This window comes from Sceloporus undulatus, chromosome 3, assembly GCF_019175285.1.
Source record: "Sceloporus undulatus isolate JIND9_A2432 ecotype Alabama chromosome 3, SceUnd_v1.1, whole genome shotgun sequence".
Taxonomy (NCBI): domain Eukaryota; kingdom Metazoa; phylum Chordata; class Lepidosauria; order Squamata; family Phrynosomatidae; genus Sceloporus; species Sceloporus undulatus.
The window spans coordinates 75,732,188-75,759,260 of record NC_056524.1 but is presented as its reverse complement, the minus strand read 5'-3'; the positions used below and the strand labels follow the sequence as shown (position 1 = coordinate 75,759,260).

At 39.4% G+C, this 27,073-nt stretch overlaps 2 protein-coding genes across 3 annotated transcripts in view; both read left to right on the top strand.

The window, feature by feature from the left end:
- USP9X (ubiquitin specific peptidase 9 X-linked) overlaps nucleotides 1-27,073 on the top strand; it is a 361,613-nt gene that overhangs the window by 124,708 nt on the left and 209,832 nt on the right. The window lies entirely within an intron of this gene.
- ATP6AP2 (ATPase H+ transporting accessory protein 2) lies at nucleotides 10,655-26,954 on the top strand. Of its 2 annotated transcripts, XM_042457064.1 has the most exons (9): nucleotides 10,657-10,814; nucleotides 17,343-17,473; nucleotides 17,849-17,977; nucleotides 20,255-20,350; nucleotides 20,981-21,118; nucleotides 21,548-21,601; nucleotides 21,987-22,136; nucleotides 23,173-23,292; nucleotides 24,009-26,954. In XM_042457064.1, exons 1-9 carry the CDS (start codon nucleotides 10,745-10,747, stop codon nucleotides 24,201-24,203), a joined length of 1,083 nt encoding a protein of 360 aa, XP_042312998.1. In that variant the 5' UTR covers nucleotides 10,657-10,744; the 3' UTR covers nucleotides 24,204-26,954. The 2 variants fall into 2 exon arrangements, with proteins under 2 accessions (XP_042312999.1, XP_042312998.1); XM_042457065.1 differs by lacking the exon at nucleotides 21,548-21,601 and having other exon boundaries at nucleotides 10,655-10,814.

Here is a 27,073-nt window from a genome sequence, read left to right as displayed (position 1 = left end):
GAGTTACCATCCATATAACAAAGAATGTGTTTTGGTGTTTTGAATGTGCCGGGAATGTCAAGTAACTCATCCAATGGCTTAAAAGCCATACAGGCAAGAAGGCTGCAAGAAATAAAATCTGTCAATATGCAACACTCCAATAAAACCAGTAACTTACATACATGATAGATAGATAGATACCTAAAATTATTGTTCCACCTTGGCAGAGGAGCTTACCTTTGTGTACACAGCCATACTTATTTGCTTTTTTGGCGCATACTGAGCTAAAGAAGTTGTAGCATAAGCTTTTATAGACTTGGTCTACTGCATCTAGCATCCTCAGATGCGCCTGGCAGTACTTGGTTATTAGAATAATGATGAGGAAATGTGAAGAAGGATTTAGAGAAGACCTGTCCTGTTCCACAGATTAAAGAGAGCCTGCTAGACTGTGAGACTGAGGCCTCAAGGCTTAAACACCAGTGAGATTTTATAACTGAAAAGGGTTCTGAGATCATCACACTTTATTAATTGAAAAATAAATAAAAATAAAATCCCCATCATAATGAGAGCTTGTAATGTGCATGTGATTTAAAATTTAGAGGGAGAAGGTTGAATTCAACTTAATGTGACTCTAGAGAAGGAAATTCTGTCACTGTGAGATGACACAAGCTACAGCCCTCTTTCAAATAACTCATTCCCCATGATCTATTTTTTGCACAAGATGGAAATAATGATGCCGCCCCTTTTCTATATTCAGCAGTTCTGCTCTCATGCAGGAAATCAATAATGACAAGGTTGAAACAGAATGCAAAATAGGTATGGCAAAACATCATTGACTTCTCTAGATCCTGCACCTTCAGAGCTAATGGGAGTTTAGTCTTTGACACCAAACACAGCAGAATTTGCCACTTAATAATATATGCAGTGTCACTGTCAAAACACTCAATTAAGATGCAGAGTTAAAACATAACTTAAAAAAACTGAAATACAGAAAAGTAAAGTTGAGTAATTCTCAGGCTTGGTGGTCAGAATGTTAGCCTGAATGCTGAACCAAAGCATGTGAACCTAAAGTAAATCAACACTTCTATAGTAAGGTTTAATCACTACCCATTAATAGGATGTCATGTTTAACATCCACAAGCTATTAGGTAATAAAGTGCCCGTTCCCGCTATGAAATAGAGCAAATTGCCGATCGGTGTAAATGACCTCATTCCTATTTGAAACCAGTTTCTGCTGTAATGTGACCAAATCCTGTCGTGATAAAGCGAGGCAAAGACAAAAAACTTGGTTTTTCCAGAGAGTAGTTTCTATGCGGTTCTTTTTAGAAGAATTGATTCTGAAGCAAGTTCAGTAAGTGGGAACGACAAATCAGAACTGATTAATTCTGGAGGGGAGGGACGAATGGCAGAGGGCTGTTTAACATCCTTCCTCAGATTTTGACAGATTCACCATTCCCCCCCCAACCCTGTCAGGGCTGCCTTTGTGCTTGTTGTGCGACCAATGGGTGCATGTTAAGTTTGTTTTTTTAAATAAAATTCATAGAAAATTCTATTCATTGATGTTGCAACTCCTTGCAAAGGCAAGTAGTTACAAAACCAACAAATCGAATTTTCCATGAATTTATTTTAAAAAAAAGACTTCTGCCATGCTTGGATCGGGTGATCCAGGGATGGCAGGTATTTGGATGGGACCCGTGGGAGGGGTCTCCCTCCTCCCTGCCATGCTTGGGTCAGGCGATCCAAGGGTGGCAGGGGTCTGGATGAGACCTGCTTATGTCACTGATGATGTACAGATGATTGACATGCATTTTTAGGCAGTGCAAACTAGTGGGGATGACAATCGTGCCCCCAAAAAGCGATTCCACAGGGATAATGAAAAGATCAATTTTTATAGTGGGAACTGGAGATTTTTTTTGGAATCGTTTAACAGCACAGAGCGAAGCCAAATTGGAAATCGGGTTAAACTGCAAGTGGGAATGAGCCCATAGTGGCAACTGATGCTTCCCATGTCAGTAGGCTGCAGAATCTACCCCATGTTTTAGTCCAAACCTTAAATTAGCTATCCAGAGTTCAGATCCTAATTTGAGGCTAAGGTTCAGCTAGCTCCTTAATATTCACATTAAAAATTGGAGTGGATTTACTAGTATGGAAGCCACCAGGCCCCACTGACAGTAAAACACCTACCGTTGCCAATGTATTTACTGGGAGATGTGGCTCAAATGGTACAGCACCCATTTGTATGCAGAAATTCCTAGGTCATGCCCCAGGGCTGGGAAAGGTTTCAGTCCAAAAACCCACAAAGGTGTTGTAGGTAAAAGGAGATATTGCTGTGTAGATATTATCAAGCCAGACTATAGACCAGCTGTATCACTACGGTATTTTTTCATAAAAATATCCCTGTAGTTGGTTATAAGCAGAAAAACATTTTTTGTAAGCCCAGCTTGTTCTGTATCAATATACATACAAGACTCAGCCTTTATGCTAATGTATTTTTGAATGTTCTAATATGCATATGCTCCAGTCAGAGTTGTCATTATTACCCAATTGCAATGCTATTTTGAATCACATGGTTTCACCTGCATGTTGTTTTAGTTGCTGCTCATGTTTTTATAATCACTGATTTTGTCAAATTATTAAGGATTCTGTATGGACAGGTACAAGAGGAGGTCCTTGGTGGAGTGATACCATGAGTTGCTGCACTGGATGACACCAGCCCTAGTAATGCCACTGCTGCAGACCTAAAAGCAGATTTCTATGTTTCTACCGAATCCACAGTATCTACATCATAGCTAAGCAAAACTTGAAGCAGGTTGTTAAATCACCCTAAATCCTAGCAAATTCTGCTTTACCAGCAGTATATGTTTGACGTACTAATGAGAACCTCCTTTGAAAGTTAACAATATTCTTTCTTTAACTGATTCTTTAATTGGGGCCTAGTTTGGAGCTAAGATAAAAGGAAAACAAAAGCACAGTTTTGTACACATTTATTTTCCTATACAGTAATTTTTAAAAAGGTTGTAACTTATGATTACAGAAAAAAGGAATCCTCTTTTAAACCAAAACTTGATTGGGAAAATGGATAGTCAGTACGCAATCGGTACATCCAATCACCCCAGCCTGTCTGGATAGTCAGCTTCCAATATGAAATGTATTGCTTTACAATCACCCGTGGGACAAGAGATGGGTAATAGTGAGTTTCTTAGACAGAAGGTGGATTTGTGCATGAGTTGATGTGCTTGTGTCCATATTTTAATGCCTGCTTAACTTGCACATTTGGAAACAAATAAATTTTGACAAAAGCACTATTAAATCTCAGTACTCCTTCCTCCAAAAGAATTTGTACAATCTGCTCTTGCTTTATGCCCCTTCCCACGTAAAGCAAAAAGTGCATATGCTCAAGCCCCATTGGATAGGATGGGGCTTGGGCTCGCCATCTAGCCATGGGTATACGCCATGGGTGCGCGCACGCCACTTTTTATTGCTGGGTTGCTTCAGTGTAAGCTGAAAGCCAGCTATAATGAGCCCGCGTGTGGTGTGGGCTCACTGTATAACAGGATTTGAAATTACAGAGTTTTAACCTCCTTTTAGTCAGGAGATCATTTATTGTTGTTGTTGTTATGTGCCTTCTAGGCATTTCTGACTTATGGCAACTCTAAGGTGACCATATCATGGAGTTTTCTTGGCTAGTCTTTTCGGGGGGGCGAGGGTTTTTTTTTTGTCATTGCATCCTCTGAGGCTGAGAGGGTGTAACTTTCCCAATGTCACCCCCTGGGTTTACAAGGCCAAGCCAAGATTCAAACACCGGTCTCCAGAGTCCTAGTCCAACACTCAAATCACTATAGATATGTGATATAAGGGAAATAATAGTGCCATTGTATTAGCCATTATAATCCATTACAGATAGGCCAGTAAGGAAGGAATGAGGAAGGTGTGTTCCCAGGACCATTTTTGCAGTTACAACAGCTCATCATGCTAAAAAAATAAAATAAAAAACCAACTCCTTTTTACATCATGATTTGAAAAAAGGCATTTCCTGGAATAAAATGGCTATGGGTGGGATGGTGAAAATGTCACAAAACTGCCCCTTTTAGCAAAATAAAAGTTCCCAAGAAAGTTTTTAAAAATTCAGGGCTTTGTTATAGCAGTTCTGCAGTAAGATCCCTGTGAAAGAAGGCTGCATACCAGCCAGGGTAAGGAAGTGAGCCGGACTAAAGACTATGGTGGATGGTGCTGGAGCCAACCATGAATGCAACCACAGTTCTCTCACTTTTTGCAACCCCTTCTCCTTTCTCTTTTATTTTCTTGTTGACAGTCCCTCCACCCTGACGTTCATCTATCCAGTAGGCTGCCAGGAGAAGGATAAATCACTTTTGCTTTTGCCAGAGGTCTGAAACTGATTAGTTGCAGAAGGTTTTGGAAATTAGTCTCAGGGCTGCATGAAATTAGGCCAATGCAGCATAAAGGCTATCTGGGAAAGTAGGAATGTGGAACAATAACATTTCTTCAGTATACCTAAAGAAAATACTATTTTTTTTCAAAAGATAATAACAGAACACCCCTGATTCTTATATGATAAAGGGATTTTGTGCAAGGGACTTATCTAAATCCTTTCTACCTACCTTCCAAGGCTGAATAAATTGCACATTTTGTAGAAGGCCATCTGCTACCAAGACCCACAGAATTGCAACAGCTTCAGTTTGTAGCATATCTAAAATAAAAATTAATCTCCTGTGTTATTTTATATATCAAGGAGAATTACGTGAAAATGACACAGAATTGAAAATATCAATGTGTGGTTCTTCCTAGATTTCCACAGTTCCCTTACACAAATAAAATAGCTTATTGTTGGATATTTTTTGTAAACCAATGAGAAAATGCAACTCAACAGATTCTTTTCTCAGCCAATGGTTCTATATGGATTGTGCCTGGGGAAAGAAAATAAGATTTCAATGCAGTAGCATATGGGTGAGTTTCTAGTACCTTCCATTATGGCCCAGTACAGGACAATAAGTTTAGCTTATTCTGGTATGTCAGCAGGAAGAAGAGAAGCAAGATGCCATTCTAGATGTTGCTGTATTATGTCTCTGGTCCTTCCTTTCTGAATCCACAGGTGAAGGTGGTTATTTCTATTTTTTGTTTTGTTTCAGCAGCTCTTTAAGAATGGATTGCTAGCACAGCCCTACTGAGCATAGGCTGAATTCCTTTTCCCAGGTATTTCTTTTTACTGACCAGATTCTTGGCGCATCCCTGTCTTGTCTGGCTTCAATTTGTCTGTCCTTATCCAGACCATTATAGATGCCAAGCACTGGTTGAGCGCAGAAACAGCTTTCTTGGAACTAGGATAAAAGAGCTGAGTATAATCAACATACTAGTGATATCTGACTCCCAAAGGCCAGAAAACCTCTCCCAACAGTTTCATTTATGTGTTAAATAGAAGCAAGACAGAACTCGGGGAACTTCCATAGGCCAATGGCCCCGAACTCATGAGTCAAACAGAAAACCCCCAGCACCATCCTCTGAGAACACGTCTCCAGGAAAGAATGGACCTAATATAGAAAAATACCTCCAACCCCATCCCATGAGTTGACCTAGATACCATGGTTCATTATATCAAAAGCTGCCAAGAGGTCCAGCAGAACCAACAGGGAGATACTCTTCCTGTCCAGTCCTCGGTGTACATTGCCAAGCAAGGGAAGAAAAGCAGTCTCCATCCCAAAACTAGTCCTGAAACTGAAATGGATCCAGAAAAGGCTGAAATGGATCCAGAAAATCTGCCTCATCCAAGAATCCTTGGTTGGGAAGCTGCCACATAATATAGTAAAAGAACCAAAAATGGAATGTTGTGCTTCTTAGTTATCCAATATAGTAGGATACAAGGAAGCTTTTCCCCCCTAGAAGAGGTCTTACAACAACTCCTTCACATATGTTTGTAATGTCTGCAAACCATCCTGGGATTCCATGTGGATAGGGTGGAAAATCTCTCAGACTTTAAAGCAGTGGTTCCCAACCTGTGGGTCGGGACCCCTTTGGGGGGGGTCGAATGACCCTTTCATGGGGGTCACCTAAGACCATTGGAAAATATCTATTTAATGACAGTTATGAAGTAGCAATTAAAATAATTTCATGGGTTTGGGTCACCACAACATGAGGAACTGTATTAAAGGGTCACGGCATTAGGAAGGTTGGGAACCACTGCTTTAAAGGCTCTATCTAAAGTGCTGTACCCTACTCCCTCAATAGGTTCAGCACTCTGGGTAGCTCTTTTAAAGTTTGGAATAAATTCCAGAGTGGATTTACTGCCTCACTGACATTGGACTTACAACCTGCCACTGGACTGTATTTAGATGGACTACTTTATTTTACAGCAAATCTTTTCCAGTCTCTGATTCTTAAGTACTGCTGAGTGGTGAGGAATAAATCTATTATTTTGCAGGGACTTCCTAAGAAGGCAACAACTTGGATAACAGAAACCTGATGCTAGAATTACTTTATAGACTGTAATGCTTGGAACCCCTGCCAACATTTCTGCCTCTAGAAGAGAAATCAAGAGAAATCTGGATCAAAAACTTTGTGCTTCTTGCTGTTATTTTTACATGAGCACCCATTATGTGCTCACAGGATACAAAAATGTACAATTATTCTTGGAAACACTTGGCATTATTGGTCTTCAGCACAAGAGATATTGTTGAGTGATAATTAAGCAAACTTCCATTACACCAATTTCATTGTATATTATATGATGAACAGTTGGTAACATTTTAGACTTTAGCTTGTGAAAACCTTTGGCTACGTAAATACTATTAGCATATGTTTAGCTCTGTACAGACTGTTGCATAACACCACAAATGGATGGTTGTAGTGGCATCGTAGAAGGCTATGTATTATGTAGTGATGGAATATGCATTAAAGGCAGTCACATGCCAATTCTTCATGCACTCACAGGATTCTGTATGGACTAAGGATTTTCTAATGGCAATCATACACTGAGAAAGCCACATGGTTTGGACCCATTCTTTTTGTGAGGTATTGAGAATTTTCTATCAGAGAGCTGTCATGCTTCAGAAAACTACAAATCACAGGATTCTGTAGTATGCAGCCATGGCAATGGAAGTATTATTAAAGTGATCAAAGCTGTCATACTACTTTGAATTCAGAGACATAGCTGTGTTAGTCTGGAATATCAGTATGAAAAGGGATCTTGTGGCATCTTTGAGACTAACTGAGTGAAAGACGCTGTAGTAGTATGTTGACAAGCTGAAACATGGCCAGAGGAGAATGACCAAAATGGTGAAAGGTTTGGAAACCAAACCCTTTGAGGACTGTCTTGGGGAGCTGGGTACATTTAGCCTGGAGAAGAAAAGGTTAGAAGGTGATATGATAGCCCTCTTTAAATATTTGAAGGGATATCATATTGAAGATGGAGTAAGCTTGTTTTCTGCTGCTCCAGAGAATAGGACCCAGAGCAATGGATTCAAACTGCAAGAAAGAGATTCCACCTCAACATTAGGAAGAACTTCCTGATAATAACAGCTGTATGACAGTGGATTATCCTGCCTTGGAGTGTAGTGGAATCTCCTTCTTTTTGGAGGTCTTTAAACAGAGGCTGGATGCCCATCTGTCAGAGGTGCTTTGATTGTGTATTCCTTCATGGCAGGGGGTTATACTGGATGGCCCTTGAGGTCTCTTCCAACTCTGATTCTATGATTCTAAGCAAATGAAACTAATTATCACACCCAAGATGCTAGCCTACATTTTGATCTTCTTCAGTTCAGTCATGCCCTTCTTGCATATTATTTCAAGATTAGCTAAATGTATTTGAAACATGGAGGTTTGCCGATAGTTTCCCAAGTTGCTTTTAGCACTGGTAATAGATATTTGAAAAAAGCTGCCAGACAAACAGGCAGAGCAATGAGTGTTTTGAAGAAAATTAATCGATAATATGGTCCTTTTCCATAGTCACACGTGGTAAATGGAGTAAAACGAATGGGATAAGTTGTAGAAACCATTCAAGACGTTTTATCTGAATATGTATGGATCACTAATAATTTATCTAATTAGTAATATCTATTACAAATCAATTTCAGTTCACTTTTAAAATGTAAAGTGACTTGCAGCCTTTTATTTCTCATCTATACAGCAACCTGTCAGATAAATGATAGCTTCTCCTTTCCCAAGGCAGACGCAATGAAGCTCAGAGACAGTAACCTGCCCAAGGCCGCCAAGCAGATCTATGACTGACCAGGGATTAATTTCATTCTTGGCAAGGTTAGTCAATATCACTGTTCAAAGCTCAAGTATTATAAATCTTGCAATCATTTTTTTCCTTCCAGGCCTGCTGACTAGTTGCTTCTAGCTAGATTATCCTAGGAGATCTGAAAGTTGTGCACATAGAAACAAGGCTTGAGGCATAGACTCAGTGAAAATCTATTTTAAAAGCGGAAGGTTTTCTATCTGTGTTGAAGATTCAGGGTTTTTAATAAAGAAAATGAAAGCTATGTAAACGTAATTTCATAAGTATGTCTAACCAGGTTTTGGATCATCCAGTAGTCAAAAGTGGTTTAAATAATTCATTCCTGCGACTGGTTATGGTGTTTAAAAAGTAGCGCGTGGCTGTAGTATGTTACTTTTGTCTGTTATTGGGGAGTAGGTGCAATCCTTTGGACTGACAACAGAGTAGCACAAAACACGAAAACATCCTGTCAGAATGTCCCTTCAAATGGTCTTAAAAAGCAGTGATGAATAACTAGAAACACTTGCACCAGGGAATTTGTCAAACCTAAGAGAACTGCAAACAAAGGAAATGGTTTATTTCTTTTAAAGCAGCGCGGAATATATATCCTTCCAGAGGCAATGAAACATCCCCTGCTTTTAACAAACTCCCAGACTTTTCATTCATTAATTCTCTCATTCAGTCCTTGGTTGTTTTTCTGGACTATAACTCCCAGAATCCCCAGCTGATATGGTCATAGGCAAGCTGGCTTGAAATTCTGGAGTTTAAATAAAAAGTAACTTTTCCAAGCCAATTCTTTATCTTGAATACATGATCTCTTTGTAAAAAGTTAAGTTCAAGCTGCCAAGTGTTACAATGTACAAACTATCCTGGGCTGACTTGCTTTGCATAAAATGACAAAGGAGAGTGAGTGCCAGTCATCTATCCTATCCTTTGCTTGGACACCCAACTTGCCTTTGCCTTGAATTGCTATGGAAAATCTTGTATTACAGGAGGATGCTTCCAGAGTATACACTCCTGTTTATAACCACCTCTATTTAGCTAAGAAAAAGCAAAGGAATACACCTGGCGCATCGTTTTTTTCTGGAGAGACTTTGGAAACATTAATTCTTCATGAAAGATTTGAGTCCATGCTCACTTGTACCCCAAATCACAGTTTGTGATTGAACTTTATTATCTCCCATGCCTGGCTGGAATTCTAGCATGAATTCCCATCATTTCAGGTACTTTATCTGTACAGACACCTCCCAGATCCTCACTCAGTAAATTGTTACTTGGTAGACAAAGCTAAAAACTTTCCAGCATTGCTTTACTGGGGAAGGAGGCCCTGAGTGCTTTTCGTGGAAAAATTCACAGGAAGGGCTGGCAGAGGTCTCTGAAACCTGAAAGTGATACAACTGCCAGTCAGCAAGATGGACAGTATCTGACTACATATAAACAGCTTTCTGTGTCCTTACATTTTATGTCATTTGCAAAACCAGTCTGAAAACCCAGGGCCAATATTAAAAGGCAAGGAGACACAACAAGTTATGCTGGAAAAGATTGGCATTGAGGCTGATTGTGTTGTTCTTTTAAATTGTGAGTCACTTTGAATCCCAGAAATTAAGATGGTGATGAGGAGGAGGAGGAGGATGGGACTCTGAGGCCTAGTCTTGTCCTTTCCCCTGTCAATAGGGATGGTTGTGACTGAGGCATTCACAAAACCACTCTAACTATATTCCAAGCCCATGGAGGCTGGCATATTACACCAGTGTATCCTAGCTCGGTTGAGGCTTGAGAGGGAGCGCAAGGAGGAGGAACACAGGCCCTCCAGGAGACTCAGGGAGAAGCTAAGGAACTTCTGGGTCCATAGCTTTATGGACCCTTAAAGGGCCTCCCTCTCTCTCTTCACTTCAGAGCCGTTAAAAAATAACCGCCGCAGTCGCACCAGCGGCTCCTCCTCTTAGCGATGCTATTGGTCTATATGCCGCCTTCGCGATCCCTCGGACTCTCATTGGCCCATCGTCCTGCCAATCACGTCGGAAGCCCTCCGCCTCTTTAGGCAAACCGTCGCAAACGTCAAACCGATCTTTCCTATTTTAATTGGTCGGATTTCCTGTCAACGCATTGAGATGGGCCCGCTCCTTCTTCTCGAGACGACCCATCTGCGCATGCTCCCCGAATAGAAACTTAAAAAAAAAACAACCCACTTTCTCATAGGTTTGGAAAAGAGCCGAGTGATCTCCTACGTCGCGAGTGGCTAACGGTGCTGTCACTCAAGCCAAAGCCTCCGCCCTCCGTTCCCGTGGAGTCCCGTGATCCTCTGAAGCAGACTGGCCGCGTGCTTCGCCTCTGACGCCGCTATTGGTCGCAAGGCCTTGCCACTCCAAATGTAGTCCCGCCTTTTTTCGCGAGCGCCGCTTTCTGATTGGCTAGTGCGATTGTCAGTTGGTGCTAAAGAGGCGGGCGTAGGCTTGGGCCTGGAGACCAGCTGGTTTATACTTCCTCTTTCTCCGCTCCAGAGTCTATTGAGGCGGAGGTTGCTGAGGGGGAGCCATGGGGAAGAAGCAGCGGCAGCAACGGTGGGGCTGCGTGGCGCTCTGGCTGGCTTCGGCGCTGGTGGCGGGTAAGGAAGGCTCCGCAGTCGCTGGAATGGCCGCCGCCATTAGGGATTCCTCCTGGACATGAATGTAGGACGCGTCCTGGGAAAGGAGGACGCCTGGCCACCCTGGAGGACGAAGGGCTTGGGTTTCCAGGTGTTGGGATGCCTTTGCCTCTGGGCTTAGCGGTTTCACAGGGGTTCGTAAGCTTCCCTCTGGAATCTCGGTCTCCCATCCAAGTCCTAGCCAGGGCTGGCCCTGCTTAGCTTCCAAGGGGGCTTCTCTATCTCTAGGCCCCCAATGGGCCCCTCGCCTTTCTCCCTCAGCCCCCAGCAGCCCTCAGTAAGGAGCCATGGGACTTGGAAGCCCACATTTGTGGTTTCAGTTTGTATTTATAACGTGTTATTATGATCATATAATTCATTTGTATTCTGCCACCTTTCCCCGAGGGAATCAAGGCGGATTACAACACTATATATATGTATATATATATCTTTATTAATATTAACCTACATACAATAATATAAGAAAACCTTTACATAATATTCCAGATATAGATATAGATATGGTATATATCACATTAGATATCCATTCTTTACTGCCTTATCTAAATCTATTTCATATCAAACCATTTTATATTGATTAGACCAGTAATTTTTTTAAAAAAACCCTCATTAAATTCTTATTAATATCTCCATCCTTCTTCAGTGAAAGAACTTGATAGATTAACAGCATTAATAAACAAACAAAATATAAGTTATAGTTCAACTTGTAACTGTTTTAACTCTTAATTGTTTTCAACATTTTTATATTTATGTATTTTGATATTGTTACATTTTACTACTACTACTACTACGTTTTATTTACAAAACGCCATAAATTTGCACAGCGCTGTACATAGAACAGATAAAATAGATAAGACTAATGAAACCTGCCAGTGGCGTACAATCTAAAAATGACAGACACATATAACAGTAGATAGTAATATAAGATAATAAAATAAACCAACAGCAGGTTAAAAACATGGGGAACCGCAGCAGGTATTTAGGCCAGATCAGATGTGTGTGTTGTGTGCCTTCAAGCCCTTTCCGACTTACGGCGACCCTGTCACAGGGTTTTCTTGGCAAGGTTTATTCAGAGCTTGCCATTGCCATCCCCTGAGGCTGAGAGAGTGTGACTTGCCCAAGGTCACCCATTAGGTTTCATGACTGAGCATGGACCCTGCTCTCCAAGTCATAGGTCCAAAACACACTTCAGAAATAATATGGTTTGAGACCGCTTTAACTGCCCTGACTCAGTGCTAAGGAATCCTGGGAACTGTAGTTTATTGTGGCACCAGAGCTCTCTGACAGAGAAAGCTAAATGTCTCACAGAACTACAGTTCCTAGGATTCCCTAGCATTGATCCAGAGCAGTTAAAGTGGTTTCAAACTGGATTATTTTTGCAGTGTGTTTTGGACCATAGTCCAACGCTCAGACCACCACACAACTCTTGCTCTCTAATAGGTTTGGTAACTCAAGGAAGGAAGAGACTTTGGGGATATAATGAAATGCGAGGGAGCATCCCCCACTTCTGACATGTGTTCAGATTGTGAGGGAGCTATGAATAGGAAAGGGCTTCTTTTCTCCCTGATGCACCATTTTCCTCGTGTGATCAGAGTAGTCTTCAGAAGAGCAAACCTTGAGAAGAATTGCCAAGGTTCCTGGATATTTTGTACAGTCGGCCCTCCTTATCCATGGACCCAAGCACCCACACTTTGAAAATATTAAAAAAATATATAAATTCTAAAAAGAAAACCTTGATTTTACCATGTTATATAAGGGACATCATTTTGCTGTCCATTGTATTTAATGGGACTTGAGCATCCATCCACAGGGGTCCTGGAACTAAACTCCAGCAAATACCAAGGGCCCACTGTATTAGTCTGCTGCAGCAGAAACAGCCCAAGTCTTACAACCCCTTCAGGGACAACTACTTTTATTTGACGTAAGATTTTGTGGACATGCAAATTAAATGTAGCATTGGAATGTTACTTAGAAAGTTGTGACAGGTATGGTTTACAATGGACCTGGGTACAATGGAGAGTTTATTTTCCCATATCCGTTAACTGTTAATCATATTCTCTCTGCCTCATCCACTGTATCCCTCGTACTACTATATCAGGGGTAGGCAACCCTTTTGAGCCGGGGGCCGGGTTGCTGTCCCTCAGACAACTGGGGGGCCGAAGCCAAAAAATAAATAATTAAATTTTTAATAAATAAATAAACCAGGGCAAATGTTAGACAAAAAATTCAAATGGAGGACACTTTTTAAAAATATGGAGGACACGCTAAAATTTACTGATTTTTTAAAAAAATGTTAATATAAATGCATGTTTCGGAGGCTTCTATAGACAATTGCCCCCCTTGCCCGCTGCTTGCTCCCCTTGCCTGCCGCTTGCCCCCCCTTGCCCGCCTCCTCCTGATAGGCCAAAGGCTCTGGCGGCAATCAGTAGCAGGACCAGGCTGGGGCCGGTCCCAAAGCCTTGCTGGGCTGCATCCAGCCCGCGGGCTGCAGGTTGCCTACCCCTGGTTTAGACTCACCCAATGGCTTCTGGGACCCCTTCCAACTCTGAGTCTATATGTATGTGATTTGAGTATACTGCAGAATGTACTGAGCGCTGCACATAGTAGTAGATTCTGCCGTTTTAAGATTCTAGCAGTCACAATTGGTATTCCTGAAAATCTTGATTTTTGTCTTAACAAAACAAACATCTTATCCTCACACTTTTGCTGCATATCCAAAACTATGCATAACATGCAGATGTAAATATGTTTTGTTTTGTTTTTTGCGTGGGGGACGCATCTACTGTGTTTTCTCTTGCCCTTTGGTCATCTAGTCACATTTGTCTAGCGACCTCACATTATTATTTTGCTCCTTCTCAAAATTATATAAAACCTTAAATGTAAAATCAAGGTTAATCCTTAAAAAGAACAAGTCTGTGCTAAGCACAAAATTTATGCCAATCAATTTACTTTATTTTAATAAAGAATATATAACTCTAGCACAAACATGCATGAAGTCATGAGTGTGTGTATTCTAAAGTCTAAAAAAGTGAAAGATTTGAAAAATCCATCGTGGCAAGAGACTACAAAACTGGAGATTTAGAGATTTTTCTAGAGAATGGCTGGAAAAAAATAGTTGGACAGTTCAGTGGGTGTTCATTGTGACTCTGAATCACCACAAGTTCGTGCTGTTCATATTGCAAGATAGGGAAGAGGGAGTCTTAGTTTCAAGTACAATACGTAAATTCAGATATTTGAGTTCATAGCTGCGTGGGTAACACAACAAAAACAAACAGAAATGCTCACTCCAAAGTAATAAATACTGTACTTCCCAGATTTTTTTCCTGAAAGGAAAATTCTCTCTTTTTAAAGAATCTTAAAGTTCAATATAATATTGAAGAACTGTATTTTCCTTGAAAATTGTCAAGTTTAAAAATCCTCTTGAGACTAATAGTCAACTGTTAATGAGGTTGATTAGTAATAGCTTTCCCAGTCTTAAAATAGGAGAAAGGAAGTGTCTGTAAGAAAAGACTGTAGGATTTTTAACCCTGCAAACCTTGAATCACTATTTTGTCCTACACTGACATGGTTTGGCAGGTAGACAGTGTTTACCCATACACTTCTGTTAGTGTAAACTAGTTTTATTGGCTGGCACAGATTTACTGTCAATACTCATTGTGTTTACACATAACTTTGAATGCAGGTTAAAACTGACTCCAAGGTTAAAAGAGTCAGAATAACTGAATGAAAATAATGTAGTAGAAGAATTATAGCTGCTGGAGGTTTTTGTCTGTTTCTAGTATACTTGATTGTGAATACAAGGGTAAGAATTAACTTGGTGTGTGTGTGTATCAGTATACATTGTAATTGCACAAGTTATAACAACACTATCCAAGTAAATAGAATAAACAGACCTGTTTTAAGACAATAATGTGCATGGTCTAGGAGTTGGGATTTCCATGATTAATATTTCTTTTGTGGAGCTTAGTCTATAAGTGGAGTTAGATGGCAAGTTTATATATTCTTTATGAATAGTGTTGTCATAACGTGTGCATTTACACTGTGGTTTAGCCCTCATATCCATTATCACTTACATAGTGGAGTGGATTCTGGTGTTTTCTCTTTTATAGTTCCTAGTCACACTGCCTGGTTTTAGTGGTGCTCTGTTGTATCTCAAGAGTGCATAGATTAGGATTAAATAACTGGAGGCCTTGAGACTGATGTAGGCCCACTAAGTGGTGTAATTTAGCCCACCAGATGTTAATTCACCATCCATAAAGAGCTGCCTTACTCTGGGCCCATCCATGTTTCTATTCTCTGTTCTGCCTGCTAAGGGTTCTTCAGGATCTTGGGGAATGAGCTTTTTCAGCCCTGAGATCCTTGTTACTGGAGACATAAGGAACTGAGCCTGAAACCTGCATTTAAATGTAACTTCTGAGCTATGGACCTTCTCCTCTAGTAGCATCTAGTAACAAGGCACTTTAAAGGGTTGGGATTGGGTGCTGACCCATTAGCTGTCACTTCTCAAAGTGAAGAAATATCCAATCTGGCACTGGCTGTTTTAGGGCAGAAAAAAGGGAGAGACTTTCTTTTGACTTCACCTACTGTGTATGTGTAACATTTGTGTATAATGTTTATGAGCTGAAATTCTCTGTATATAGTCAGCCCTCCATACTGTATCTGTAGATTCAACCATCTACAGTTTGAAAATATTTTTTAAAAATCCCCCAAAACAAACCTTGATTTTACCATTTTGTATAAGGGATACCATTTTGCTATGCCATTGTATATAATGGGACTTGGGCATCCATGGATATTGGTATCCATGGGGGTCTTGGAACCAGATCTCAGCAGATACCAAGGGCCAACTGTAGTTGTATGTTATACCATGGTAGAATAGACTCCCCCATTTCAAGCTTTAGGTAGAAGCCCTCCCTTCAGCCACCATCTTGAGGGAGAGAGAGGCAGGCTAGCTCCAAAAAGCCAAGTCCTCCCTCCAGGCCTCGGAGGTAGAAAAGACTGCTGGACCTCATCCCCTTCACCACCACCTCTCCCTTCTCATTTTGTGTCGTATCTTTTTAGATTGTAAGCCGGAGGGCAGGGAACTGTCTAATTAAAAAGATTGTATGTACAGTGCTGTGTAAATTTACAGCACTTTATAAATAAAGGTGAATAATAATAATAATAATAAGTACACTTCCTAGCACTCCTCTCTGTGTATTTCAGACAGAAGTCCTGCAGATACAAACTAAGCACAGCAGGCAAAGTAGTTACTGTGTGCCTTCAAGCTGTTTCTGACTTATGACAACCCTATTATGGGGTTTTCTTGGGCAAGATTTGTTAGAAGAGATTTGCCCTTACCTTCCTCTGAGGCTGAGAAAATGGGATTTGCCCAAGGTCACCCAGTGAGTTTCATGGCCAAGCTGGGAATTGAACCCTGGTGTCCAAAGTTGTAGTCCATCACTCAAACTACTCTTCCACACTGGTTCTCCAAAAAATTAGTAAGAGGAATGTTTTAAAATTATTGTTTGTTTTAAAAAAAGTTTTACATAAATATGGCCATTTCACTCAAGCTGGTGCCCTTCAGATATATTCATTTAGATTAATTGTTTGGTGATTCTGGGGCTATACTGCAGCTGACACATCTGGAGAGCATTTTGTTGGAGAAGGCTGATAGAGAGGAACAGGCAAGATTGGGTTAACCAGTTAGACTAAACAGAAGTAACAATACACTTTCAGTTTCTAAACTTCAGCTTTCTGTCCCCACTGTTGGTTCACACATTACATGATTACTTTACACTTGGTGACCTGCAAATGAATGTATGAACTAGCTCAAGCAGTGTTACAGTCATCAAGTGAAGATCATAGTTATACCAGTACAGTAATAGCTTTACCAGCATGGAGGTGGCTTAAGATCTAGCTGTCCTTGAAACACAGGCAGATTTGCTCAAAGTTACCCAGTGGGTTTCCATGGTCAAATGGGAATTTGAACCTGTGTCTTGAGTCCACAGTGTTCTGTGCAAAACAGCATTCTTTGCAATCATGCTGGCCACATGATCACAGAGTAGTCTCTGGCAATGCTGGTTCTTCGCTTAGTAATGGAGATGAGCCCTGCCCCCTATGGTCGGACACAACAACCTTGTCAACAAGGAATACAGTACCTTTACCTTTTACTCAAGCCCTAGTCCAACACTCAAATGACTACATTGGCTGACCAACAGGCAAAGACCAGACTCTAAATCCAATGACTAGACCAAACTATTGTTGACCCATTGCATCAGTTTCTGAATGGTAAATCAATATGCAAATCTTCTTAATTGCTAGTTGGAACTAGTGATATAGGCCATGGGCTACAACTTTCTTGTTGTAGATATGTTTTTCTTCTATTTATAGAGCACTATTTCTTTTTATAATTCATAAATGATATCTATATTTGTTGTCAGAAGTGATACGGCCTATTTTGCTACCTCATCTCTGCTGCATATATACCTATTTGTTTTCCTGTTTCAGGTATTTCTGCTAATGAATTCAGTGTGTTAAGATCTCCTGAGTCAGTTATTTTCCGTGAAGGAAGTTGGCCAATACCCGGAGAGCGGATTCCAGATGTGGCAGCGTTATCCATGGGTTTCTCTATTGAGGATGTATGTAACCAGTGGGTCTCTTAAGTCACAGTACTGATCACCTTTTTTTGAAAATCCCTCTAGGACTAGCCTCTGTTGGCACTCTGTTTTGGGATTTTCAGGCAAACCATGGCATGATTTTATTCTGATTTTTTCTTAAGTCGAGTGTATTTACACAAATGGTGACATTACAGATAATACTGCATTACTTCAATAATATGCATGTTGCTTTTCATCTATAAGTATTCAAAATAGCATGCTCTTTTCATAAGATAATAAACATCTTCCCTATGTTCCCATCATAGATCAAAAATGCCTTTTTATTTGAGTATAGTTTTATCTTACTTTTTAAAGGAAACTAATTCTTCCCCTCCCTCGAATTGTGAACTATTACAGGATCTCTCTTGGCCTGGACTAGCGGTAGGGGATCTCTTCCGGCGTCCTCGAGCAACAGTTTTAGTGACCGTGACAGGGTTGGACAAATTAACACTGCCTAAGAGTGGTATTTCCTACCCGGTTGAGAATGTAAGTACTGTCATGTTTTAAATTCCATTATCTGCTCCAGGGGCCAAAACCTTTATATAGGAAAATGGAAGTTTTCTAATTTTTGCTTACACTTTGCATATGTGAGCTCTGAATCTGTACACATACATGAAATGCAAGGCACTGATTCACTCTTAACAATTTTTTTAGAGTGCAGTGTGATGTTTCTGTTCATTCTTAAGATTTGTGAAGGAGAATGCATTGAATTTTCCTTTCTGTAGCACCAACTATAAGAGTCCATAAGGGCTTTTCCTCAGTCTAACCTGATTATAAGGTATCTTCTATTTTCTCAATTTCTTTGCTTTTGAGGAGGCTCTGTATTCATATAGGTCCTCATTCTGCTCTTCCTACTGACATGCATAAATAGACACATACATAGATAACATGAAGAGCCAGTATAATGAACAGAAAATTCCCCCATTACCTGTCCAATTTGTCTTTTTGTTCTCTGACAAATTATGTCTGTTCTGGAACTAGAGGGAGAGTTGGGTGGGCACATGGGAAGTGTACATGGACCTTGGGTGTACCCTAATGGCTTTTTGCATTCAAGGATGATACAGTAATTACTTTTTATCAAGTTTATGGGAAACAACAATTAATAAATAATAAAATTTATTTGTATCCCGCTTCTCCAAAAAGATCAAAGTGGCTAACAGTAAAGCATCCATAAAGTACAATAAACATATAATAAATGTCTCATTGCTCATTGTATCCCAAACCCTCCCAACCTTCCCACCCACAATAAAATACAATTAAATTATTAGCAATTGTTAAAACAGTTAGTAAAAGCAGGGCAGAGGCAGCGGGCAGTTAATAAATAATTAGTTAAATTGACAGGGATGTTGGAATGTTAAGCTGGGAAGGCCTGCCGGAAGAGATATACAGTGGTACCCCGGGATACGAATTGATCGCGTTACGAAATTTCCGGGATACGAAAAAGTTCCATTGGAAAAAACTGTTCCGGGATATGAAGGTTTTTTCGGGTTACGAAATTTTTTTTGGTGTGTTTCGGCGCTTTTTGGCACGAAATTTAAAAGCCGCGGCTTTCCAGCGCTAGCGGAAAGCCTTTTTTCGGGTTGCGAAATCTTTCGGGTTACGAACGGCGCCGCGGAACGAATTAAATTCGTAACCCGGGGTACCACTGTATCTTGATTGCCTTTTTAAAGCTTTCAAGACAGGTGATATATTGGATCTCCTCTGGCAGGCTATTCCATAACTTGGGAGCGATTAAATCGAGGCTGTCATACTTTGAACACATCATGAGAAGGCAGGATTTATTAGAAAAGACAATGCTAGGAAAGCTGGAGGGCAGTAGAAGGAGACACAACATGGATAGACTCAATCAAGGATACCATAGCCCTGAGCCTGCAGGGCATTAGCAGAATGGTTGAGGACAAAGTGGGTTGGTAGCATCTCAGCTGGGATCAACCCAAAGGCAACTGGCAATAACACCATTGTTGGATGGGGTCATTTATTGTGTATTTATTGAAAACTTCTACAAAATGCTAGCACAAGATGAGAGAAAAGGAAAAGCTAAGAAATCTAAAATTAAACCCAAATATTAATACGGTATACAATAAACCAGAGAGCCAGCACAATGTAGGGCTTGAGTGCTGGATCAGGTCTCTTGGAGAACAGGCTCAGCCATGGAAACCAATTGGGCAAGTCACACAGCCTCAGAGAAAGCCCCTTCTAAACAAATCTTTATATGAAACCCAGAGACAGATTAGAATTCCCATAAACTGGAAATGATTTGAAAGCACACAACAGCAAATACAATAAATCAAAAAGAATAAACTGTATTTGGGTAGTGTAAGCTAAAGTACAGGTATATGAGTCAATGCAGTATCATTCTTTATCTGCATATCGTGAAAGATGTTGGTTATTTCTCTAACTCTGATAGCATTATATAGAACTTTAATATGAGATAGATTAGACTGCAGAAGACTTGACCAGTTACCTGACTCAGAAACATGGGAAACTGCCTTATGCTATCAACTGCCCACGTTTGAAAGTAATGCTTGGAGGCTCCTGATCACTAGATTACATGCAACTGATGTCTGCTGCAAAAGATTGAAGATTTATGTTGTTTATATTGTTTGTGTCATGCAACTGCTCTTTTGTTTTGTATCAGTTCTAGAATTAAAAAAAATTATGCAGTAAAACTTCTACACAGGCAAATACTGTGAAGTTACTATTTTGTACTATTTCATAAATTTAAGCCAGAATTTTTAGTAGCATTTTTTTTAATTGTCCTAGGCGGTTCCTTTCAGTCTGGATGGTGTTGCAAATGCAATTCATACCTTGTTTTCTGAGGAAACCCCCGTAGTTGTACAGCTAGCTCCCAGTGAAGAGGTAAGTGCCAATTCCGTTGTTTAAAACAGAAAACACTGAAATCATGTATTGGTAATAAGCATCATGGTCCTCATGGCCACCAGTGCACCCAGCAATGCAACTTCCTGGGCAGACAAAATATCCTACTTATATTTAAACAATACAGAGGAAAAAGGAGGATATGCTAGAAGGTGATCCTGAAAGAACAGGAAAATCTGCTCAAGTGAGAAGATTTGTGTCTGTGTGTGTTTATATGTGTTTTGAGAAACAAGATAGAATTGAAATTTCAGAATTTCATGTTTGTATTTTGATGCACAGATCTCACCTGCAGAATTTATTCATATTTTAGGGCAACCTACTTCTGTTCTAACATTGTTGCAAAAATGAGTTTAACTGCAACTGTTTTGTGAGTGCTCTACTGACATGGAAGCCATTTTGAAATGAAACCCTTCATACTTGTTCAAAATTCTAAATGTGCCTCCCAGCCCCCAAATGTAAGAGGCAATGTAGCTCACATGCAATACATGCTTTCAAGCAGAGTTTGTGTAAAATGTTTTATGTTAGAAAATAATTGCTTGTTCAGCAAATATGTCTTAGGAAAGTAACCTAGTATTAATTCATTCTCATAATATGCAATGATGGTTGTTTCAGAGGGTATATATGGTTGGAAAGGCAAATTCCGTATTTGAGGATCTTTCTGTCACGCTCCGGCAGCTTCGGAATAGATTATTCCAAGAGAATTCCATTCTTTCTTCCCTTCCCCTCAGCTCACTGAGCCGAAACAGTGAGGTAAGTGAAGATTAGACAAATTATTAAAGTTATTCCCTCCTCCTTAAATTATTCCCTCCTCCTTAAAGAAAGATGTTCTAGTTTACGTTTGTGCATATTTTTGCTCAAGAAGTGATTCTAGAGTGTTCCTGTGTAGAGTCTCACTGAAATTTTAGCTGGTTATGTATTTATTATACAAGGGAAGGTACTGATTTACAAAATGCATCGATGCTGTTCATCATTGGTTTAAGGATAAGATTTGACCATAGATGAGATCCATTTGTGAGCCCTTTGTACAGTAAGCAAATAGTCAGAAGTGTTTTGAGTGAGTTCCCCCCTTGCCATTTCTGCTAATGATATAATGTCAATGTTAGCTTTGAGAGTCTTCAGTGTAGCTGAGCTGCTTACTCAGTTCCTGTTCAAAAATACTTAAGATCATTCTTTCCTTAGGTTGATCTCCTCTTCCTATCAGAATTACAAGTTTTGCATGATATCACAAGCTTGGTAAGCACAGACTCTGTAAACGAGTATTTCATTCTACTCTGCAGTTGGCTGCTAATGGTCCGTTGGCAGAAACTGGACAAAAGGTGGTTGCCATTTGGCCCCAGGCACAGGGGTAGCAGCCATATGTAATTTTCTGGTCATGTAACTCTCTTCCGCTCATTTGATGCCAGCTGGCTGCTTTGAAATGAAAAGGAGTGGGGGAAAAACATGTGTGATTGCTAGCTAGTTAAGCAATGATTTTTGTAAATGACTGAGGGAACAAGACAGAAGAATGATCCTGGCGAATGATCATTTACACTAAGGTGGCAGGAAAAGTTGTTTGTAAATTGAAAGCACCTGCATTTTTGTCATCCTTTTTAAAAAAAATTCCCTGTCATCTCCCAAGCTCTCCAGGCACAAACATTTAGCCAAGGATCATTCGCCGGATCTATATTCTCTAGAGCTCTCTGGTTTGGAAGAAATTGGTAAGCGTTATGGAGAGGATTCACAGCAGTTCAAGGATGCTTCTCAGATTCTTGCAGACTCTCTACAAAAGGTACCATGAGCAGAGATCTTGTTAAATAACTGAATGCCAAACTTGCTAGCTCACATAAAGGGAACATTTAGTAACAATATGGTACAGTGTTTTTTGTCTTCAGAGTTAGGTAATGCAACAGTGATGGGTATTTCAAATTAAAATTGTTGGATGGCTAGAATTGATGGCCAAATCAGTCAGTTGTCCTAGTCATTATTAATAATGCAGTGGTTAGTCAGGACACTTAGAAGAGAAACAAATAGTGATTTGTTGCTATTGATGGGAAACTATACAGATAAAATGATACTGGATATGCAAATCAGCTATTCCTTACAAATTAAATGTAGTCATAAATGGTTTGAATAACCTTGTCTTTGCAAAAATCTGCCCTTCTTCTGAGCCGTTGACTACAACATGACTTCATAAAATGTTCATATCCTATATCAAAACTCTGGCAGTTCTTGAATGCTAAAATGTTATAACTGAGTTCTGTGAAATTATTTTTTTATCCTAATTTAAGGATGCTAGGGATTTCTCTGGCCTTGCACACATTATTATTGGAATGTGATTTAAGAAATATGCAGGAAGTACAAAATGTGAGATGGTAGACTTTGTGATTCTTCAAAGGCTAGTACTATAGTCCTGAAACAAAATGCCTGAAAATATTTCCACTAAACATTTATGAGATAACTTTCAAATAATTAGGTGGGGGCATTTTAAAAAAAATACTGGTTTTGACTAGTATTTATCATTCTACCTTTAAACAACTGGCTATGTTCTCAAAGATAAAACCAAATACCATGAGAAGCTGTGCTGCTTACTGTTGTTACGATTCAAATTGTACATCTTTCACCCTTGGAGGTCCAATTCATGCCAACATCAGCCTCATTTTAGCACAAAATTAAAACCTAACTGTTCATACAAACTTATAGATCGTGGGTTTTATCTTCTATTTGCATGTTGTCTTTATTGACTATACTACGTGGAGACCCCCAGATACAGGACAGGATAAAAATAATGTAGTACACTCTGTTTTCTGAGTTTCAATTGTGTTCAGTTTGCAGATGAGATGTACAGCCTATATGGTGGGAATGCAGTAGTAGAGGTGGTGACGGTGAAGACATTTGACACTCCCTTTGTGAGGAAGTCACGGTCCATCCTGCAGTCAACTTCACAGGTTGTACAAGCTCTCACTAGACATATCAAGTAAACCTAGTATCTTGACCCTAAATATTTTGAAATCTTGTGAATTTCAGTGGAAGTCACTTAGAATTCATTCTGTCAAGTGATAACTTTCCTACACTGTGCTTTGTTCTTTTCTCAGCTGCCCAGTGCACTAAGAAGTGTTTGACTTGGGCGGGAGGGGATATTCTAGTATCAAATGAATATGGAGTCCAAATGAGCTGCTTATCCATAACTAAGGGCTTCATCAGTAATGCCATGAATCAAATACATACCACATGTCTATTATATGGGATACTGCTTTAGAGGTAGATGATGCACTTGCTCTATAACCTTTTTCTCAAGGGGATTTCAAATATGGAGGGAAAGAGCCAGCTGCTCTCTAAACATTCTGATAAAAAATTAGGGAAGAACTCGTGTCAGCATCAAATTAAAGCCTGGCTATTTGTACAAACTTTTGAGGCCTGTGGTCTTGATTCTGGTCTAGATTGTGGGTTTTATCTTCTAGATTGTTTTTTGTTTAATGCCTTTTTCTGCCTGAAGACTGGAATTACGTTTTGACAAAAAAACTTAGATGTTAGAATACTAATGAACTGTGTATACATTACAAGCTGTCACTTTTCTTCATTATTCAATTATTTGTTGGGATATTTACATATGTTCATTTCTTTATTCTTCCTTTATTAAGAATACTATTTCCCTTTGTTACAGAGCAAGTCTGAAAATCCATATAACCTAGGATATTCATACAACTTCAACTATGCCGTTGTCTTCAACATAGTGTTCTGGATCATGATAGGCCTTGCAATTGCTGTGATTGTTATCTCCTACAATCTCTGGAATATGGATCCAGGCTATGACAGCATCATTTATAGGATGACCAACCAAAAGATTAGGATGGATTGAGCTTCAGATTCAAGCCTGAAATGAGTGAGGCTTCTTCCAGTGACTTGGTGTGGTTCAGTATAGACTGTCTAACAGTACAACTATTTCTGTGAAGTGTATCCCCTTGTGTTTCCCTTAAGGGTATATTTAAAAATTTAGCAGTGTATGAAATCATGAGTAAATGTTTATTGACTGTATGTATAAATGATTCCATTCTGTGGCTGTGCAATATTCCTTGAATTTTAGAGTTGCTCTCGTATGTTGTGTGTAACCATGTAAAACAAATGCACTGAAAATACACTAGCAGTTTGCTTTGTGTTAAATTCTTTACACTGGAAACCTAGGATCTTTTCTTGAAACTGTTGTAGACCATCAGTTACAAAGGAGTTTTTCATGTAAATATTTCAAGTTCCTGTTTGTAGGGATTTATCTCTCCTTATGCTGAACCTTCTGTATATTCTCCCTTAATTAAATCTGTTCTGTTAAAATACAATATGGGTGTAACCTTGTGAGACACCCTACAACAGAGTGGGCAAATTCTCGGGGACCTGGGAACCATTTTTGCCATCTCTGGGACTTTGGAGGGTCTGTCCCTCCATTTCCTCCTAAATACAGTATATCATATTGTGCATCCCTAGAAGCCTCTATGGCTGTGATTTTTCATTTTAGTTTTGTGTGATCTTCCCCTACTGTTCCCATAGTCAAATCACATTGGAATATATAGGAAGTGACTGGCTGGCTTCTGTAGGTGTGATTTGCTGTTTTGGGAGTGTTTTTTTCTTCAAGGTGTTAGTGAATGCTGGGGTGCATTTAATCCCTCACTCCCATCCTGTGACTTTTATTCATAATAAATGTTTTGCCTAAAATTTCTGTGCAGACATGATCTGGAGCAAGAGAAAAAATACATACTGGTATATCAGGATCTTCAGTGTGAAAAAAGAGGATATTGTCATTACATGTCACTGGATTGTACCAATAACAATAGCTGAATGAATACTGAGTTCCGTTCAGGTTTTCATCTTTTAAAAAACTGGTCCATGATCACACTGTAAACTGAAATGGCACATGGCCTTCTCTAATCATTGGCAAATCTGTGTACCGGTATATAACAGCTACAAGGTTCAGCTTTCACCATATATTGCAGAAACTGCTAATAGGTACTGCTATAGTCTTGTAAATGGTAGGTATGTGCTCAACAAGCATAATGTGGATCAGACTTTATTGCCACAAGGAGGCTTTTCAAGTCTGCAATAGTAGCACTGAAAATGGTGTAAACAGGCCTTGAATTTTAAAAAAATCCCATTCACTTTAAAGTGTAGAAACAGTGAGAGATTGGGGTTGGGGAGAGAATCTAACAGATATTCAGGCTTCTGAAGGTGTGAGTGGCTGTTCATGTATTTAGCACAGTGGACCAGTAAACAAGTTTCTATTATATTGCTTAACTTTATGTAGTTGGAGTTTTTGCGCTAAGCTTGTGATTGGGCTTACTTTTTCTAGATAAGGTGGTCTACTAGATTAATAAGCAGCCTAAACATGCAGCCAGGACAGATAAGGAACATAGACATCACTCCTGATATATATTGCAACAACAGGTACTACTATGCTGCCAAAATAAAATTTTCGTGCAGTATCAGTTAAAGCATAGCAAGAGGTATGTTAATTGTACATTAACTATTTACTCTGATAGTTAAATAGTAAAATTCCCATATATATTTATAAATATACTGAAAATACTTGAATCCCTGTGGGAACAAACCTTTCATCTCTAGCAATAGTTTAAATGTTTTCCCCCTCTTTTTATTATCCAGCATCTTTACATGTAGATTTAGGTAATGCCTTGCAGTCTTAAAAACCAAACAAACCTCAATTACACACACTAGTTAGTGAATGCATTGGGGAATATAGGAAACTTAAAATGTGTTGAAGATACTGAAGACATGTAGATCAAGATCAATTATTTATAATCTTAAAACTAACAACTGATGTTCCTGAATTCCTAATTGAAACTAGCCTAGTAATATGTTTTAGGCATGATTTAACCTAGAGTTAAGCACACCTAAGTCCATTTATTTTAATCAGTTATATTCTTTGTGTACAAACAGTTGAGTACTGATAAAATATTCAGTGCTTTGACTCTGAAGCTGGTTTCTATAGATTATGGAGCTGGTATCTAGATTAGGCAACAGTTCTTCCTGTATCAACATAAGGTCTTGGATAGGCTCTAAGGAAGAGGACGTTAGTTTAAGTCCCACTGAAATAAATGGCCCAAATGCTTTATCATTAACCTATTCCGTGAACTCTGAATGTGGTTGACCTTTTTAGATTATGGCCTTGTTGATGGAGACTTTGGAAATTTCAGTATAAAAGATTGTACTGCGATAGCTGATAAAGGAACAGATTTGATTTGACACCATCTTGGCTGCCTTGTTGAACTAAACAGCAAATGGACAATAAATGAAACAAAATCTTACTAAATTAGGTGGCATTGTACAGTTTTAATATCAAAGTTGACAATTCATTTTACTTATCCTGATGAATAAGTAAACTAAAGTGATTGAATTTTAAACCCAATTCTGAAATTCCAGTCCATACTTTGCTTTCTAAATCTTAGCCCTCTAGCTATCCTAACAGAATATTTTAAAATGTTTCTCACTGTCTGCCTCACCAAATGAACATGCATGCATTATAGGAAGATTGTCTTCTAATTTTTGTTGAATAATGTTTGACATTACCAAGAAAATGTATGTCTAACCAATAAATACATCGAAAAACTTTGCTTTTTCTTCCCATTGCCATGCCCAAGCAACATAGGGATTTATTAGAAAACGTCTTACATTGTGGGACTCACTCCTGCTACCTGTTTTTTTTCCATACATACCTATCAGAGCAAT